Below are 19,698 nucleotides of genomic sequence, written 5' to 3' on the forward strand. Positions count from 1 at the left end.
TAAAACTTTGTCTGCCTGGAATAGTTGGTAAAAATGTAGCAAATGAACAAGAAAGCCATTCATAAAATTGATTGGCCTTGATTCTAGTCCATGTGAATACCAGAACATGTCATGTTATGGTAAAAAAAAAAAGTGTCAGTCATCACATCTGGTGCTGCCAATTGAACATCACATATGGCTCTTTACTAAAAGAAGTGGGTTTTAAACTATTTGCAAATATAGAAGAAAGACCAAATTGAGGCCAACCGATGTCCAGTTAGAAGCTGATTTGCTTTTGTTAATATAGGTTAATATTAACAAATTTCACTTGTTTTTACTTGATGTTTCAGAAAAGGATTTCATTTTATTAAACAATAGAAAACTATTATTTTAAAGGGAAAATTGTGTAGAATAGGAATGGGAAAAAATTTTTTACTTATTTTCTTGCTGTTGCTTTCATTTTATCTTTATTTAAAGAGCTTGGGATCATATTTACTTTCATTGAAATTTACCAGTGCATTCAGGAGAGTGGGCAACCAATCAATATTTGTTGAATATTTGTGAGAAAGAATGAATCAGCCAAGAAGTAAATCTGAGAGGAAAGAGAAATGAGGGGCAGTAAAAGAGAAGAGATGATAGAGCGGGTAAGTAATTGAGAACAAAGCTAGAAAGGGTGCATATGAGTTTGTTATGTCCATTTTTCCACTCACCAAAAGTAATATTAAGTGTTTCTAGCCTAGATTCCAAGTCAGCTATCAGGTTTTGAGTATCCACTATGTGGTAGACACTGAACTAGTTTCTAGCCCATGCAATATTTTGTCAGGTAATGTCATGCTGTTGATTGGTTACTTTCCAATTGCAAAGACAGAAATACTTCTGGGGGTTACCAAGAGATCTTTGAAGACTGGATGTTTCCATATAGGCTATCTTTGGGGGCATTTTCCATGCTGTTTACAGGCTTTTTCAGTACCAGTTCTGTCTAAGTCAAGAGAGTCATCTGTCCATCTGATTTGGATATGATCATTTCCCCAGAGTATTGTTTTCCCAACCCCTTCTCTCCCTCTTTCCATTCCTTCCTTTCTTCTTTTCTTCCTATTTAATTTTCTCTCTCTTTTTAATATTGTTTCCTATGCCTACCACTACAGTGCTCATACGTTGAAAACAGGCATCAAGGAATATTTTGTGTTCTCAATAGGAATCAACCAAATAGTATTAATAAAAGTAAAGATAGTTTGCCATTTCCATTTATTCTCTTCGTATTGGCTTTCAAAGAAATTCATTTATTCATTCATTCACTCAAGAACACTTGAGTGCCCATCATTTTCAGAGCATTTTGTTAGCCATCATGGAAAAAACTTATGTTAATACAGACATAGGCTTTCTCCTTCAAAAACTTTTAAGCCAGAACCAAATAACTCCACTACTAAACAAAAAGTAAGACCCAGAAGAGACATAATGATTAATGATTTAAACACTAATAATTTTAATAAAATCAAATTTAATAAAATATATCAATTTCCTATCATTTTAATAAAATAATAATGAATTAAAAAGACAATAAGAATAACAAGAATAGTTATTATAATTTAACATTCACTCTGTTACATATTTCTCTGTGTAATCTTTACAGAAAATCCTATGATTTAGGTATTATTTTCCTTATTTTATAGAAGAAGAAACTAAATAGCGGTTAAATTCCTTAGGACATGAAAATGTTGGGATTTTGATTCAGGTTTCTGATGACAAAGTCTGTTCTCTTAACCACCTAAAGTATTCCGTGGAGGTTTGCAAAAGAGAAAATTGATTACAGTTCTAAATGGACAGGAAGGGGAGGCCAGAGCAGGGAGAAGTGGCATTTCAGCTAAACCTTGAAGGGCAGGGAGGAGCTAAAGAATTGACACAAATTTTAAAAAATTAAAAAGTAGTTTCCTTATGGTTATAGGAGGAGGCCACTAAATAGTATGAGTAGGGAAGGAGAGGTCATAATGACATTGATAACATGGGAGACAGATAGTTAGCACTTGGAAGGCATAATGACTTTTGAAAACAATATGCAGGATAGATCAGAATCATTCAGGAAAATGTGGTGCCAATTTCAGAAGAGCTGCTACTTACAGAATTTCTCTCTTCTCTCTCAGCAGGCCTTCCTGCTCAAAGCAATTTGACTCATTCTGTCTTGTTCTTCCTTTGGGATTAAAGTCCTTTCAGAAGCACAAAATAATCTTTATAATTTAAGGCAAACAGCCCTGTGAATTTGAAAAGACTAACTCTAATTCTCCATGCCTGTGATCAGAGCTCCTTCTCAAGTTTCTTTTTAGGTTCAGTAGTTGTTTTGTTTTCCATAGAATTTTTTAGGTTCACATTGATCAGATCCATCCACAGGCTTCCACTCTCTAGATCAATGGGGAGGAATAGCTATGAAGGAGCTGTATATTCTCAAGATGTTCAGTCACACCCGAATCATGAGGGGATCTCAGAAAATGCGTTTATTCCTATGTCAACACTCACTGTTGCAGAAAGCCAAGGAATGGAAGTTTCCTACTTATTGAGGAGCAAGTGCAAATCTCCAGTTATCCTCGTAGCCTGGGCAAGCTCTTGTAGAAAAGTCATATGCCCTTCTGAGTCTTCTCACCGGGTTCTAACCAAAAGAAGGCTGAACACTTTGCCAAATGGCTTGGTATAAGGAAACCATGAGGATTATTCCACTATCCATCTTCCAATGGTTACAGAGAATTTCTGTACATCTTCTAACCTGATTGATGTCCGTAAGAGTTAGAGTTTAGGATGCCCTAATGTTATCAGGTTTAGATAATTTTGAGTTTTTATGTTGGGGATAGCAAATTTTAAACAACTGAATTAGATTCTGGTATCTTTTATTGGAAGGATTCTGAGGCCTACAAGGAATCTAGAAATAGGATTGATTGGTATCATATTCCCTAAGTAGTAGAAAGGAAGCAGTATCATGGATTTATATCTTTGGCTTATGGGGACAAGGGACAGAATATGATTTTTACAAAGAGCTGGAGTATTGAAATCAGTCAACCTATGTTTGAATCCCTCTTTGCATTAGCTGCTACAAAGTACTTAATCTCATAGAGCCTCAGTTTTCACTACTAAAAACTTAAGTTATTAAGAGCTAATGGAATTGTTGTGAAAATTAAAATTCTAGGTATGTGTAAAGTGCTCAAAAATTGAGAGTGGTTATTATTATTTTGGTAGTTTTCATTATTATTTGAAATTGATGCTGCTTTGAATAGTTCAGTCTGTATGGTCTACCACATGCCAGCAGAGTGCAATTTAATTACTGGACTATTTTGTTCTCATTGCTAAATTAAATTTTTCTCTTAGGAATGTATTTAGGCCTGTGCTATTCTGGACACCTAAATTCTAAGGCATAATAATAAGATGAGCTTCTAGTAAATTTGCAGTCAAAGAAAACTCAGAGACCATTTCTGTGGCATCCTACATCAGTCGTTAATTCTGGCTCAGGCCGAGTTGAGTAAAATCGATGGGAATGAGTAGCACAAATCAAGACGTGTACGTGCTCAAGAACTGTGTATTTTAGCTTGCACTTCACAGGAAGGTGAGAACTTGATCATGACAACAAGAAAAACCTGTGTTCTCTTGTTTACCTTGGCCTCTGATCTTGGACTTCTGGTCAGCGCCTGGTATCCTCTGAGCTCAGGGCGTCTCCAGAAGGCCATCTCAGAGTTAACCTTTAATGCTCAACATCTCTACCAACATGGCTGCCAGCAGTGACAGCTCCCACTGACTATTTGCTTCCCTTTCATTTCAGGTTAGCTTTAATCCTTTTATTTCACTGCACTGTTTTATGATCTCTTTTATTTTATCACAATATAGATGTCCGTTTTCATTGTGTGTTGCATTTTGCTGATGGCTCCATAACCTTGGCGTGATGACTTTCTCCTCCCTGAGGCTATAATCAATTTCTGTTTGACTTTCTCCTCCCTGAGGCCATAAGCAATTTCTATTTTTTTCCTGGATTTGTAAATCCTGTATCTGTTGCCTCCTGGCTATTTGAATGTAAAAACTTAGGTCCTTTCCTCCGAGGCAATTTCTGCTGCCATCAATTTCTCTTTCAGATTGGTGGGAATCACAACTCAGTAGGTATTTGAAAGGAAGAAAGGTGTAATATAATCAAAGAATATGGGTTTTGGAATCAGATGTCTCTGGTTCCTGATTCTTCTGGGCTCTACCATTTAACAAGGTGGTTTATCTTCAGTAAAATGATCTCACTAAGCCTTCGTTTCTTCACCTGTAAAATGAGAACAAGAATATCTTCATTGTTTGCGTAAATAATGTATGTAAAGCCATCTAGCACAGAACCTAGAATATAGTAATGCTCAAAATGACAGGACTTCTTATAAAATACGCTTATGTGCATCATCTTGCTTGCAATCACTTACAAGCTTTTCATTTCTCTTCCATTTAAAACCAATCATTTTCAAGATACCACAATTACTACAATTCCATTAGTAACTGATTTTACGTCTCTTCCAAGGACCAAATGTTTCAGAATTAAAAGAAAATATAAAGTTAGGTTTATTTTAAGCAAAACCTGCCAGAAGAAACAATCACACTGAGGCCGAGACTAAACAGAGCACATGTCAGCTCCGCAGGGAATGTTCTTGAGGAAATTGAAATCAGAATTTCTTTTAGCTATTACAGAGTTTGTAAGAATGTTCACCAAAACAATGGAAGCCAGAATGCAGTTCCTAAACCCTGGAAGCTAATGGATGTTAGCAACGGGATGTGCTAAGTATAGGCTCCTTAAGGTAGCATAAATGTGATTTTCACTGTTCTTAATACATTTTGCTTAATTTCATGATGGTATAGCGACATAGTCTCTTCTTCCATGGTTCTTTCTAAATGTCACCCAGTGCTAACTCCAGTGGCATTTCCTAGGAATTTTGTGCCATGGCTGTTATAAAAGAAAATTCAATTGAAATGTGAAAAAAAAAATCAGTGAAACATTGAATGAAAACATTCACAATCAAGCAAATGCTCTAGGAGATACTATCATTAAGTTCAATCAAATTAATTATGATGGGTGTAAATTTAGTTTCTACTTTGCTCTTCTGGACTATAGACAAAGTGAAAGGGAGAACTGAACCAATAACAGGTTAATTCAAATAGAATAAAAATCTGATACCTTTGGATGAACGCATATACATTCTCATCTCTTTGGGCTGCTATAACAGAGTATCACAGACTGGGTGGCTTATAATCAACAGACATTTATTTCTCACAGTTCTGGAGCCTGGGAAGTCCAAGATCAAGGGGCCAGCAGATTCAGTGTCTGGTGAGAGCCTACTTCCTGGTTCCTAGACAGCCACCTCAGATGATGGAAGGGGCACAGGATCTGTCTGGTGCCTCTTTAATAAGGTCACTGCTAATCCCATTCTTGAAAGCTCTGCCCTCATGACCTAATCAACTCCCAAAGGCCTCAGCTCCAAATACTATCACATTGGGGGTTAGGTTTCACCATATTAATTTGTGGGGGGTGGACACAAACATTCAGTCTATAGTATTATGGTGTCTGGTACACACAATATATGGTATTATAAGACCCAGTGGAGGTAAGAAACATGTAAAATTTCTTCTTGAATGATCCATTGCCTTACAAATGAGTGCCTGTCAGTATATGTTGATTTGATTTGCTTTAGCAAAGTTTAATTGAAGCTTTTTGTTTGTAGAATTATTTTTTTCTACCACTTGTCATTGAAAAACTGTCAATGTCTGAATAAAATGTAGATGTGAGAGCTTAGACTCTGGGAACAGAACCTTTGGTGTCGAATCCTAGCTCCACAACTTGTTAATTATATGACCTTGAGCAACAGTCTTAACCTCACCATTGCTGCATCTCCTTATTCACGAGACCACGAAAGGATAGAGGAGATATACTACATAGAGTGCCCAGCACAGTGCCCAATGTGCAGGGGCTGAAATGTCATTGCTTTTATGCTTGTGGAGGAAGAGGGAGCGTTTACAAGATGGAATAAATTCACATCTAACAATGAAATCCATATTTAAGAAGCTTATGTAAAGAAGAAATGTTAATAAAATTATTCTATAAAAAGATTAGAGCTTTTTATATTTGGACCATTTTATTTTTTTAAGAAAAAATCAACAATGGAATCTTAATTGAACTAAAAATCTATGATAAAATGTTCCTCACCTTTCAGCAATGTACTCCTATAAACTCTCTGATTGTTTGGTCCCTATTTCTTTTGTAGTTCTTCAGGGAAGTTGCTTGTTTTTGAAATGAACAAGATTGTTAATTTGGGCATGGTAGAAGAGAGAGTATAATATCTCAGCAGGCTGTGACTCACTTTAATTCAGTCATTTGTTTGCTCATCCATCTATCTATCCATCCATTCCTGAAAAAGACAAACAAATCACTAAGTAGGTGCCAGGAACCCCCTAATAAATAGAAGTCAAGGAGGAATGCAATAGGTATACTCCTCGTGACCCAGCATCCTCATCTGGGGAGGTAGACGCAGAAGCAAGTGAGTCCAGCAGTGTGTGCTGAGATGGAAGCCTGTGCTGGGCAGAGGAGGGCACCGAGGGAGGGATCTTTGCTCAGTGACATCTGGGAGATACTACATAGAGGAAGTCATACTTGCGCTGGGTCCTGAACCAGACGTAGATGATTGCTTGCTTGCCATACTTTGATGCAGATTTAGAGAATATGTGAGGTGGGATGTAACTAAGATAAATGCAAATTACAATGCTTAATATGCTCTCATGGGTTTGTATTTTCTGGGCTTAATTGCTAGTTGAAATTTTCCTTTCCAAAAGTGAGTTATCTTAGATATTCTGGATTAAATCAGTTTCTTTCCATACCTTTACAATTTATTTACACATTTCTATAGTGCCCTACTCTACTTTTCCTTCCCAGCCAGATTTCTCAAAATAATTTTGTCTGCTAGTTTCCGTTCTGAATCCCTCATCCGTCCTTGACTTTCCTCAAAACTAGCTCCTCTTTGATGTTATCAACTTAAATGGTTGTATTTAAATGACTCATAAAGGTCACCGGAAATCGCCACGACATTAAATCTAACAGACATTGCTATCTTACTTGATCCTTCTGCAGGCCTTAAACAACGTGGACCATTCCTTCCTTTTCTAAACGGTCTCTCCCTTTGGCCTCTAGGTAGTCACAACTCTCCACTCCATCTCACTCTTCTGTCAGTCCTTCTCAATCTTCCTCAGTGGGCAAAGATCCTCAAGGTTCAGGGTTAGGCGCTGGTCTCTTCATTCTTCACTTTCCCCTCCCAAGGAAATCTTTGTCATGTCCACGATTTAGGTTTCTACCTGATGACTCTCCAATGTTTCCTCAGAATGAAGTCAGCCTAGAACTATCTTTTAAGCGGTAGTCCCACTTATCCAATGGCTACATTTCCACTTATACCTCAAATTTATAATGTCAAAAACTTAGTCTTCTTCTCTTAAACCTGCTTTTCTCAGGTGTTCTCTGTCTCAACTAATAGCCTCATCATCCACATAATAAGGACACTTTAGGGAGATAAATGAAGGTTTGCCCTAACTTGTGTGATTTTTACTTAACTCACCTTGATGGGACTGGGAAAACCACACTAAACCATTTAAGCCTGGGAAATGTTTGATTAATACCTTAGATCACATTTAGTGCTTACACAGATTGGCAAGTGCGTGGAGATGAAGCAAAGAATATAAAACAGTTACATCATGTGAAAAAACATGGGGAAAGGAAGATATTTATCAGACTATGGAGCAATGGCATGCCCAGCTCTGCTGGCATAGGGAAGTTCATGCAGGCAAGTCCCAACTGAAAAGCACAGATCATGGAAAAACAAGACTATATAACCAGACTTCAGCATCTTTTTTCTCTTTAAAAAGTGAGATGACTAAAGCCTAGATGTTATGAGAAAAATTACCGTGAGAGCCAGACGTAGGTAGGCAGATTAACTGCCTACATTAGCTGGATTTAAACACTTGGCTATTAGAGAGACTGGATTCTGACACATTTTGTTTGGTGAAGTGCTTTTACTTTGTGATACTACTCTCAAGGATTATCAGATATTTATAAACATCCATTTGCACCAGGACTGGCCCCTTTTTTCGTGCTTTGTTTGAAGATGTGGTATCATTTTTATCCAAAGCACTCATATTCATTAATATTGATTTCAGCATTAACAATTTTTAAAATTAGGTTGCTCTTTGGGTATTAGCATCGTTGGTCACACATGAGATTCACAGATTGGCCATGGTCTTCTCCAGGAATAGATGACTAATCATTTCTGGCATGATCCCACCAGTGTCTGCCTCCTGACAGTGGCCACGTTTAGCTCTGGGAAAGCTGTCCTCTGCAGTCTCAAAAGGAGAAGGACCCAGGAGAAAGCAAGATTTCCTCTCCTATTAGCAATGCATTCTGAAACAGACTGTATCAGGCACCTTATTTGTAAATTACTCGTCACTTGAGAATGTTGGTTTTGCACTGGAGCTGTAATGTCCAATAGAACCTTCTGTGATTGTGAAATGCTTTTTAACTGCAGATTACATGGCAGCCTCTAGCCACATGTGGCTATCAAGGCATGTGAAATGTAGCTAGTGTGACTGAGAAACTGAATTTCTAGTTTTACTTAATTTTAATTTAAAATAGCCATGTATGGCTAAGGACTACCATATTGGACAGCTCAGCACTAGAGTACCATTTTTATTAGTTATAATTGATTTGGGGAAATTAAATCTTGGGAAATGCCTCTTGAGGAAAATTTTACATTTTTTACATACACTGGTACTGACTTGAGAGGAAGTTTCCAGACATATTCTTTTGATTCTCTACGAGGAGGTCCTTGTCCTGATTTCTGCACTTTTTGACAGAGGGGCTGAAGTACAGAGGGATATTTAGGGTTAAATGTCTAAAACTCCTTACTCTGGCACTCCTAACAGAATCTTTTCCATTGTTTCTCAGGCATCAGAAATTGTCATGAAACTTGGTTAAATAGGTGAGAAATTCTCCTTTTTTCCTGTAAAGACTTGACTCGGGATATTGGCAGCTAGATAATACCTGGGTTTTGATTTTGGTCACGGCATTCACTTACAGTGACAGAGAAAACATCGTTAGTTAGTCCTTCTTTCTCAGCTTCCTTCCAAAATGATTTTTGAGGTGGCTTACTGGAATATTTAAATACCACAACTTAAAGCGAATAAAAAAGAATTTGGACAAGGGAAAATGTGGATCATTCACATGTGTTTTCTTTCATGGGTAAAGAGCAAGTCACTGACCCTTGACTTGGGCAAATGGTTTTGAATCAATGTTTCCAGAATGGTGCTCCAGTTGCCCTGACTCATGCTCTCATTCTCACCTCATTCCTCACTGCGGTCAGGAGCAGGATGTGTGAGACAGCAGTCACCATCCTGTGTGGCTCAGTGCTGCCAACTGCCCTTTTTAACATTTGAATTGACCTGCCAAGGGCAAGTCACTTTAGGCCAATGAGGACCTTTCTCCTGAGGTAGAAAGTGCTGGATCAACTTTCCAAAACCTAGCAGGTGAATCAACACTCCAAAAAATGAGGGGAAAAAATGAAAGCAATGAAAGAAAAATTGTGACCAAGTCACACTAAATTAAAATTTTTTCTCAAAATAAGTTTCTAGTTTTATCATTCAGTTGGGAACAATATGCAAACAAAGATAGGAACTGAATGGGAGTTTGGATTACTGAGGTTTAAGGAAACGTGGTAAACATACAGTTTTGCTAGCCAAGAAGTAAAAAATAATCTCAACAACAAACTGCCCATTGTAATCCCCAGCCAACAACCTTGGCTATTTAAGAGGCAGCCACACAAGGGAATACAACAAACGCCTATTTATTTTTCTAATTTGGCAAGTAGATATTAAAGAATTTAAACTCGGGGTGTTTGAAACATGTTTGATATGAATGTCTTTCTCGAATATCGGGCAGTGCCAGCATGTTCTGTGACAGATAGATATTAATGATAAATACTGAATATTATTTTATATCTCCTTTACAAGGAATTTGTTGATTCTTTTGAGCCATAATAAAAATTTCTCACAAGATTTCTGATTTTGACGCATTCCCTTCTGGCTGCAAGGGAGCTGGCTTGCCTAATATGATAAAAGTGACTTACTAGAGTGTTCTGTTTTGTTGTTATTTTTTTTGGTTGGTTGGTTGTTTTGTTGTTGTTTTAATTTAAATCTATTTGCATCAGTGCGTTGGAAGTCGTTAAGGTTGCTCAGGTTCAGATCAAATGCCATTTATTACTCGTGTGATTTGAGGTAAGATATTTTGCTTCCTAGAGTCTTGCCTTTTGAGTTTGTAAATTGGGTATTTTAATAGCTACTTGGCAGAATTATTGTGCATTTTAAAGGAATTAAGGGGATAGCAGACCTAGTTCATGCCAATCACTCAACAGATTTATAAAATGTAGCTGTGTTCTCTACACTCATTCCCACCCACCCTAGCTGGCCAGTTTCACTCCAGTGTTTTGTGTCAAAGCAAGTTTTGCCTTTGTGCCCCAAATTCATCATTTCTTTTCTACTACCTATGACTACAGTCAGATCTACAATTTTTATGCCCAGTATCCCATAGACCCCAGAATTCCTAGTGCACCCCTCCCTCCCACAATGGACATGGCAAGTTCTAACTGAAATAGTTGGGAATTGATATGAGAATTGTTCCACGTGTATCAAATTAGTTGTTTCACGAGTACCTACTTAGGACTTGATGTTATATAAAATGCTCTAGATCTTTCCCTGTTAGATATGAATATTCTCAGCAGTTTAGTAATTTAATGATAGCTCACTATTGAAATATGTATGTGTGTGTATATATGTATATGTGTATATACACACACATATGTAGTTAAATTGATGGTGAAGAGAAAAGATACTATAGAAATTATTTCTCCGATCAGCAAATCAGGGATTTCTGCCGCTTTCTAGAAATGTAGATTAAAAAATATACATGTATTTTAAGGATTCACTATTCTAAAGCATACACAGGCGTTAATTTTTAACAGCAGCAACCCTTGAGCATTTTGAACTTCAGCTTTGTCATTTGGGAAAATGAAAGATTAAGTAGTAGGTTAAGCTGTCAGACAGGACGTCTGTGACTGTCTAATGAACCCTGAATGGATCAAGTGTAGAAGTTCAAGGTTAAAACTTGTGTTATGGAATAGGATAAAACTATTCTACTCTCAAGGAGTATTTCCAAATATTTCAAAGTAACCTCTTCTTGTAAAGATTCTCCTTCTGCAGGGGTCAAAATAAACAAAGTGAAGAATATGAAGCTGCTTTTAAAATTATCCCGATTGTGTGCTTTCAGAAGCCGGGGTTCATGTCTGAACTGACCTGAATAGTTCCTTTGGAATTTATTAAGTTTATTAAAAAAATACGCCTGACTTAGTGACCACTAATTGGCAGGCACTGTGCTAGGCGCTTTCTACACGTTATATGATAAGCTTCAAGTGACAACCACTGATTTAGAATTCCTATTTATCTGTATAAATTATTAAAATAAACATTTCAAATTTGCATTTTAATTTAATTATCAAAAATGTAAACTGAAGTGAATGTGCATCACTCTCGCAGAAAGTCTCTATTAACAAATACTCTGTTGACAAATAGGTGACTTCAGTATTTTGTGCAAATTCACAAATTTGTACTTTTTCAAATACACAGCTGTCTTGTAAACAGACGAAAGTAATATTTAATATGTTTGCTCTATAGTTCAATTCTAAATTCTAAACATAATCTAACAGAACCAAACATCAAAAAGGGACAGAAAAGAGTTTTGTGAGCTGTAATGATCACTTTATCTTATTTGTCTTATTTACCTTCCTTATTCAATATTTTCCTCAGTGTCTAATAACTATTCTGTACTCAGTGAATGTTTTTTAACTTGTTGAAACGCAAGAAGTTTGGTATAGAGAGATAGTTGCTCTGAAATCAGAACAATTTGTTAAAATTTAACTTGTCAAAACTGCATAAGTTAAAAATGCATAGGTTATGAAATATGTAGTACTAGATGTAGGCAGTTTCATAGACAAAGGGCATGAATTTGTATCTTTTTCAATCCCCACCCATGGAGGGTTCAAATGCTTTCCTCAAATTAATATATCAATATTTCCAGCAGTGTGACATTCAATGAATGAACAAGAAGACGACTCTTTTTAACCTATAGAACTATCTATAAATTCCCTATATATTTTGATGTTTATTACTGTAAAAATAATTTTATAATAACGAAAATAGTAATAAACATATGTTCATATCCTAAATGCAATGGTTTCTATTAGAAAATGAAGGCATGCAAGAGATATTTTCTCAAGGAGCATATTTTAATCTGCTTTACAAATGAAACACTATATTTGCCGCTTTTGATTTTGCGCTATTTGAGGATAATATTCTTACTCCTGGTCATGTACAGATTGGTACAAGTAAAATGTTTCAGGACTTATGCAAATGTTAAAAGCAGAAGTGTTAGTCACAGATAATTTTTAAGAGGTAGCCTCAATTTTGTGCTCCAATGTCAGCCCTGTAGATTTACAGCAATTCAACGTTTCACTTAGATTCATGAATTGTTATACCTTGGAGTCACAGATGAAGTTCTTCTGGAAACGGACTCTGAGACTTATTGGGGACGCTCTTGGAAGCATCTCCTGTGAAGAGTGAGGGATGCAGGATTGGACAGAGGAAGAAGTTGAACTGTGATGCAGTCACATCAGAGACCTCAGTCTATCCTACATCCTTTGAGGAGCTTTAGAGCTGAAATAGAGCTTCAGAGTTGTCCTGGCTTGAGTCAAGAGGGAGAAGCCATTAAACCTCTGGCTTAATAAGTCATTGCATGGGCTACCAACCCCTCCCCTAGGGAAGGAGTTTGACCTTGGGTGAGGCAGCTCCTTTTGGCCCAAGGCAATATGTGAAGAGGATCTCAGGTGAGAGTCATCAGCTACCCACACTCCCAGCAGCTGGGGGAATGAGTGCCTCAGTCCTGAAGGGGGCTGTGGGAAGCACACCACAGCATCCATTACACCTGTATTTGCATAGCACATGGCCAAAGAATATGTAGTCACATGTCCTCTGCTTCCCAACCATCCTTTAGCTTTCTCTCTTTAAACAGATAGGAAGAGAGGAACTCAAATAGTTTCCTCAGCTTCCCAAAGTTTATGTATGACTCTTCGTTGATGTTTTTTATTCCCAGGAAGGCAATCCCAGTTGCAATATTGAGAAAGGGCCTTGTACTATATGTGTAAATGTAAATGAAATACATATCCTGGAGGAAGAGGGAAGTTGGATATTAACCCTACTTAGCAATGAAATCAACATATGTTTATTCTTTGTGCCTCTTATGGTGCTGCATAAAAAATATATGCTTGAATTATCTCTTAACCTCTTTGGATATCCTGAACCAGAGGGGATTTGTGAATGAAATTTATACATGCTAAATTGCATTCTTGTATTTATAAGAATGGAATGTTTCTGTGGAAGCAACATAAACGGCTAAAGAGTTTATTAACTTATGTTTGCTTTCCATGATATGTTAGCCCTTACCTAATTTCTGAGATTTTTAGGATCAAACATGTTAATGAATGCTTATGAATATCTTTTGCAAAGCATGACATGTGATACAGATAAAAGTAATTTTAGGGGTGGACCTGGTGGCGTAGTGGTTAAGTTTGTATGTTCTGCTTTGGCGGCCCAGGGTTTGTGGGTTCAGATCCTAGGTGCAGACCTACACACCACTCACAAGCCATGCTGTGGCGGCATCCCACATACAAAATAGAGGAGGACTGGCACAGATGTTAGTTCAGGGACAGTGTTCCTCAAAGAGGAAGATTGGCAACAGATGTTAGCTCAGGGCCAATCTTCCTCACCAAAAAATAATAATAATAATTTTAAATTATTAAGGCACACTATTATTTGTGGACGTGTTAAACCACACCACTGACTTCAACCAAAACTTGTTTTACTTCTGAGTTCTCTAAAAAGGTACGAACCAAAAATTTACTTTGGTTCTTTAACTTTTAATCAAAAGAGAAATTTTTAGCAATACTAAACACAAAATGAGTCTATCACCAAAGTTTTATGGATGCCCTCCCTAAGAAAGTATACATAACCACACTCAATTTACTACCAGGTGGACAATAAAATAAGTTTATGGTGTGCTCTGGCGAATGTAGACTTGTTATATTTTGCTTTTATTTCTGTTCGTTTTAACATCTGCCCTCTATTTCCTGACTTGTACTATTTTTTATTTTAATTGGTTTGCTGATTCAAACTTAGTATTTTTGGCCTTGCTGTTGTTGAGGAATATTTCAAGAGGAAAGTAAAAAGAGTGGGAAAAATACTGTTTTTGTTAATTTGGCTCCAGCTGATTTTATACCTGGAAGCGGGAGAGCTAATGGTTTTTTGTGTGGTTAATTAAATCCTGTGCTGATGGCTTCTGTTATAGGTATTAAGTCACCCACCTTGTTAGCGGATCCTCTGGTCCAGTAGGGTTGGATTTACCATCGGGGAATCGTTTTTTACGATGTTCACCTTGTGTTCAGGTAACTGTTGGAGGGGAAGATGACGGTCTGTGTGCAGTTGGCCAGAGACTGTGAGATTTGTAAAGGTAATTCATATGGAGTCTCTACTTTGTTTTAAAAACAAGATGGCAGGCAAATAAGCGGCACAGACATGAATCTCTTTCCTCTTTTCTTGTCTCTTAGAATTCTTCTCTGAGAAAGGAAAAATCCCACTGCGTTTTGTTTTCCTAATGCTTCTTGGATTCTCACCAGCAGGTTTTTACAGTCTGTTGCTTGCCTCTCAGATTAGAAGAATGCTAGCATATTTTAACAGTTTCCTAGGATTCCAACAGTCTTTAATTAACAGCAAATTGATGTTTTGAAATGTTACCAAGGTATGAGAAACTGAATACTGCAAGGGGCTTCCGTCCTTTCAGCTTCTGAGTGCAGTGGGGTCTTAGAACAAGGGGCAAAGGTGTGTGCTCCCTTGCAGACAGCTGGTTACCTACTGGTATGTCAAGGGGGTGTCTTTGTTGGCGTAATAATCCCACTGCTTGCTCATTGGTGGCCTTCTAAATTCCTCCTACTTATGACTGGGAAGGAGTCAGGTAGTTGTTGAATGCTCAGAGCTACAGGGGTGCTGAACAGCTCAGGGATTTCTCCACTCATAGCTGGGTTCAATGGTTTTAATCCTCCGGTTGCCAGGGCACTAAGATACGGCTGCCTATGTTTGTGGTTACAGTTCTTTTCCATGCCAGGTTCATGTCATCTTGCTGCCAGAGTTTTGAATGTGGTGGAAAAAGAGCAGTTCTATAAAGTAATCACTCAGACTGGATGCATATTCTGAGCAGAAGTTAGTTTGCAAAGAGGGATCGGGGTGCAGTGGAGGAGTTTTCCTTTTGAATCAAGACATCTTAGTTACACATCTCTAGTCAGGAAAAGAAGGATAGACTGGGGAGTATGGAATGGTTGAAATGTTAACTGTTACTTACATAATCAGATAGTTATAATCCGAGGAGGAAAAGAGAGCAGCTCAACTAGCTCCCTCTGCCTAATGGCAAATCTGCTCATTGGCCAGTTCCCAGTTGAGGTCAATACGCTCCATGTCTTGTTTTTTCCAGTGACCCACAAAGCTGGCCTTTTGGTCTCAAAAGAGACTTTGGTGATTTTTACATGCATCATGTCCCTGATCACTCCCTCTGCTCTCCTCTCTGCAGGTGGTACATGCCAGAGCCCTGCTCTCCCAGCCCTGGTCCGTCCACCAGCCCCTCCTTTACAACCATCGCTGGATATTAAGCCGTTTCTTCCCTTTCCTCTTGACACTGCGGCCGCAGTCAACCTCTTCCCCAATTTTAATGCGGTAAGTCCCACAGTTAAATTTGTGTATGCCACAGTGGTAGATCCTGGGAAACGTTAAAGGCCAGAGTGAGTTGTTTACTGCCTCTCTTTTGTTATATTGCTTATTCCATGGCTTGTCTAAAAGTCGTGATGAAGTTAGTTGTCTGCCTGGTTATATAAGGGCCCCGGAGCCAGGAAAATTAAAAGAGATTCAATTGATTGGGTTGATCATGAGTTAATGTCTCCCTTTTAGTGTCTTTCTGGGTAACACTAACAATTTTATTATTTTGTTGGAATATATCCACATTGAAATTTCATGAATTTGTTAGCGAGAACGTTAGAATTCAAGTAGATGTCGAAAAACTTAAATGCGTGTTTCTTCTATCTGGGTCCTCTACTTTACATTTCAAATCTGTTGCTTCTTTTCTTATTTCCTAAAGAGGACCCTGATAATTACAGTGGTGATACATTCCATGTCTAGAGCACTTTTTTCCTTCTTAACTTAAAACAACTCAGGGTTCCGGTAGTAAGAGTTTTCTTTTCTTTTTTTCCTTCCTGCCCGACCACAGTTGCTCAAAGTTGTCTTTCTTAAAGTACATTGTTTTTTCTGGGCTTTGTCATCAACCTTCTCAACACAAGTTCCATTGCTTACTTGCCTCTATTTTCACTTAAGCATGTCTTTATAAATTGGCAGATTCCTCATATTCATCATCACCTTTTTTTTTGTACAAACAGTGAAAGTATTCTTAGGATAAAAATAGAAATAGGAGTTGAAAAGGTTAGAAACCAGTAAGTGACATTTTTTTCTCATATCATCTGATTCAGCTTTCAGCGGTTGTTATAGTGCAGGTCTGAGCTTACCAATGACAGGGCATGTCAACACGACCAAAGCAAAGAGGATTAAGATGAGAGGTCACTGAGTGCCCAGGGATCTAAATAGTACAGGTTTCTTATTGCAACATCTTGCCACCATGATAGTTTTTTTTTAAAAAGTTCTGCCCACAAGTAGATTATTCTCCTTCAGGAGATAGAAGTGGGTCTTATTTTTTTTAATTATACTTTGTTATGGGGAGTTTGGCCAGGCCTGTATAAGAGGGTACAGTTATGTTCTAGTCCTCGCTAAAGAGCAAGGGAGAATCACAATGACCCCTTTAATTTTTGGTGGGTGAGGAATTTTCCATAGGAATCTTATTTTGCAATTGATGGAGCATAAATAGAGCAGCATAAAGATCACATTTCCAAAGTAGAGATTTCTAATCCTGGGTGTTTCAATAAGAGTAGAGAAAAAATTGCTCAGCATCAAATTCCCTGATTCTTAAATGACCATGCTGAAGTCCCCTGGGTTCCCTTTTCTCAAAGCCGCTCATCTGCTCTTGTGTTAAGTGGCTCCCTGGCACAGTCTTGCTTCCCGGATACCACGAGATGATCCATCAAGGTGCTTTACCTGGCCTCTGAGACCACTTGGCATCCTGTCACTCAGGTCTCCTGTCAGCTTTAGAACAGCGGAGATAAAATTCCTGGAAGGTTATAAAAGGCTGGGTTGAAAACTTTTGATTGGCCCTTTGGGAAACATTAAAAGCAAAATGATTAACTTGATTGACAGTGAGTATTAGTTGTCATAAAACAAAGATGAGTGATATACTGAGTTATATGACAGTGAGCAAATTTCTTTACCGTCTTTGCTACTGTTTCCTCCTCTTTAAAATAAAGGGAGTGGACCTGATAATCTCTTCCTTTGGGGGTTATACCATTCTGGTATTTGAGCTTTTGTGGGCAGAGACGGCATAGTGTGGTGGTCAGGCTGGACTCTATAGCTAGATTGCCTACGTTTCAATCTCAGAGCTGCTACTTATCATCAGTATGGCCTTGGGTAAGTCACATAATCCCCATGGATCTCAGTATTTTCATCTGTAAAATGGGACTAATAATTTACCTACTTCATTGGCTTGTGGTCAGGATTCTGTGGGTTAAATCATTTATAACAAGCCCTATTTGAGTGATAGGTATTGTCTTCATGAATAGCCTGCCAACTCTTCTTATTTTGAATGTGGGAGTTCATTGACTAACTGATTGCAGAAGTTTGACTTCATTTTTTTCTTCTATGATGGATTTTGACTTAAGTTGGTATTTGTTCCGTTTAAACCAAGAGACCCTCTGTTGCTACGCCTAATGGTTATTTCCTTTTAGTGCTAGTCAGGCTGCAGCCAGGCAAGGATTAAGGCGCTCCTTGCTTCCAACGGAGGGGTTTGGTTGCAAAGCTCATAATCAGGTGGTTTTAGACTGAGAATTAGGGTGTAGAGCATCTCTCTAAGTAACAGCCTGAGTTCTTGATTTTGTAGCAGGTGTGACTCTCGATCCACAAATTCAGGGTGTATGAAATGTAATTTGTTTTTGCTGTGAGTTGATTTTATTCCTGGTTCAAAAGCCCATTCTGTTAGACTGGAGGGAAACCCAATTTAATTCTGTTTCAGAGTGTGCTAAGAGTCTGGAATCTTACAGGTTATCCATCCAGGTTTTGGTGAGACACTTCCTCTGTTCATCAAGTTATGTATTCATATAGCCATTCATGGGATGGTCAGCACCAGGTTAGCATGGCCTTGTAGGCCCCCAGCTCTCAACTTTGGATGCACAAACTTTGTGAAGTGTCACTGGTCCCTCCTGCCTAGATGTGCCTCGATGTGCTTCTTTGCCACCCAAGAACCTTCCCCCATCTGACCTCTTTGAAACAAAGTCCATGACAGTCAGAGACGATCTGCCTCCTGTATTTTTCCTCTGAGGATATGAGTATGGAATCATCTATCTATTGGGGGTAGGGTGTAGCACAATGATGAAGGAAAACTTTTAAAATATATGCATGTAAAATAAAATACACAAATCATAAGTGGATATCTCTGATTATTATCCTTAAGCAAGAGCATAAACCATTGCATTTGGATGTGAGTCAGGAAGAATAATGAAACATCTGTAAAAATAAGCACAATTAGGAGAGAAAGGAAAACAGATGTGGGATCTGAGCTGGGATATGGATATAAAAGAGGACCTTCAATAAAACCATTAGGATCTCTTAGTCTTCTTAAAGCTAATTTTTAAGGAATAGCAACAACACAAGCTGTTCATCCTTGACCTAAAGATGTTGTGTCCCTGAATATTTCAGTAGCTTCCAGACAAGAGAAAGCTTTCCTTCAATTCCTCATATACCCCTACTCTGCCCCTCAATCTCTTATGACATTGCAGTTTCAGTGTTTAGGATCATTCTGATCCCAGGGATCCCATTCTGAGTCTGAATTTCTTGAAAGGACTCAATCCTGGAAATAGGTAGATGATGTTTAGGAAAGAAATGTTCCTTTCCTAAGTGGTATGAGCTTGTTCTGTTCAGTCAAATACATGCTATTTATCAAGCATGTACTATGTGCCAGAAATAGTGATAACAAAAACTATGTTATAACTTCTGCCCTGAAATAATTCAGTTTATAAAGGCGAAGTTGGACAAATACAGAAATATTTGTAAATATGGGTGCTTTTATAGAGAAAGTTGTATAGGATAGAATGGCAGCTCAAGGACAGGAGTGGGGAAGGCTGTGTGGTTGTCTTAGGAGGATTTGGTGAGAAAAATGGAAACTATTCTAGGCATCCAAACAGGAAGGGAATTAATATAAGGATTTAGGTGCTTACAAAATCTTTGGAGGTTCTGGGGAAACAAAGGTCAGAGAAAGCTGTTGTTGGCTCTTGGTTTTTCTGCGTGCTTTCATGGAGTCAGGAAGTTGCAGAAATACAGGATGGCTAGTAATCCCAGTTGCTTTAATCTAAATCCCATGAATGCCTCTCTATAGTGGATTCTAAGCCTGAA

General features: G+C 38.0%; 1 protein-coding gene across 3 annotated transcripts in view; it reads left to right on the forward strand.

The window, feature by feature from the left end:
- The window catches only part of ZNF385D (zinc finger protein 385D), an 801,336-nt gene that overhangs the window by 577,409 nt on the left and 204,229 nt on the right, over positions 1 to 19,698 (forward strand). For all 3 annotated transcript variants that reach the window (XM_070575952.1, XM_070575954.1, XM_070575953.1), the window contains one exon: positions 15,731 to 15,873. In XM_070575952.1, the coding sequence (XP_070432053.1) occupies positions 15,731 to 15,873 (143 nt within the window). The remainder of the gene's footprint in view (positions 1 to 15,730; positions 15,874 to 19,698) is intronic.

This window comes from Equus przewalskii, chromosome 15, assembly GCF_037783145.1.
Source record: "Equus przewalskii isolate Varuska chromosome 15, EquPr2, whole genome shotgun sequence".
Lineage (NCBI taxonomy): Eukaryota > Metazoa > Chordata > Mammalia > Perissodactyla > Equidae > Equus > Equus przewalskii.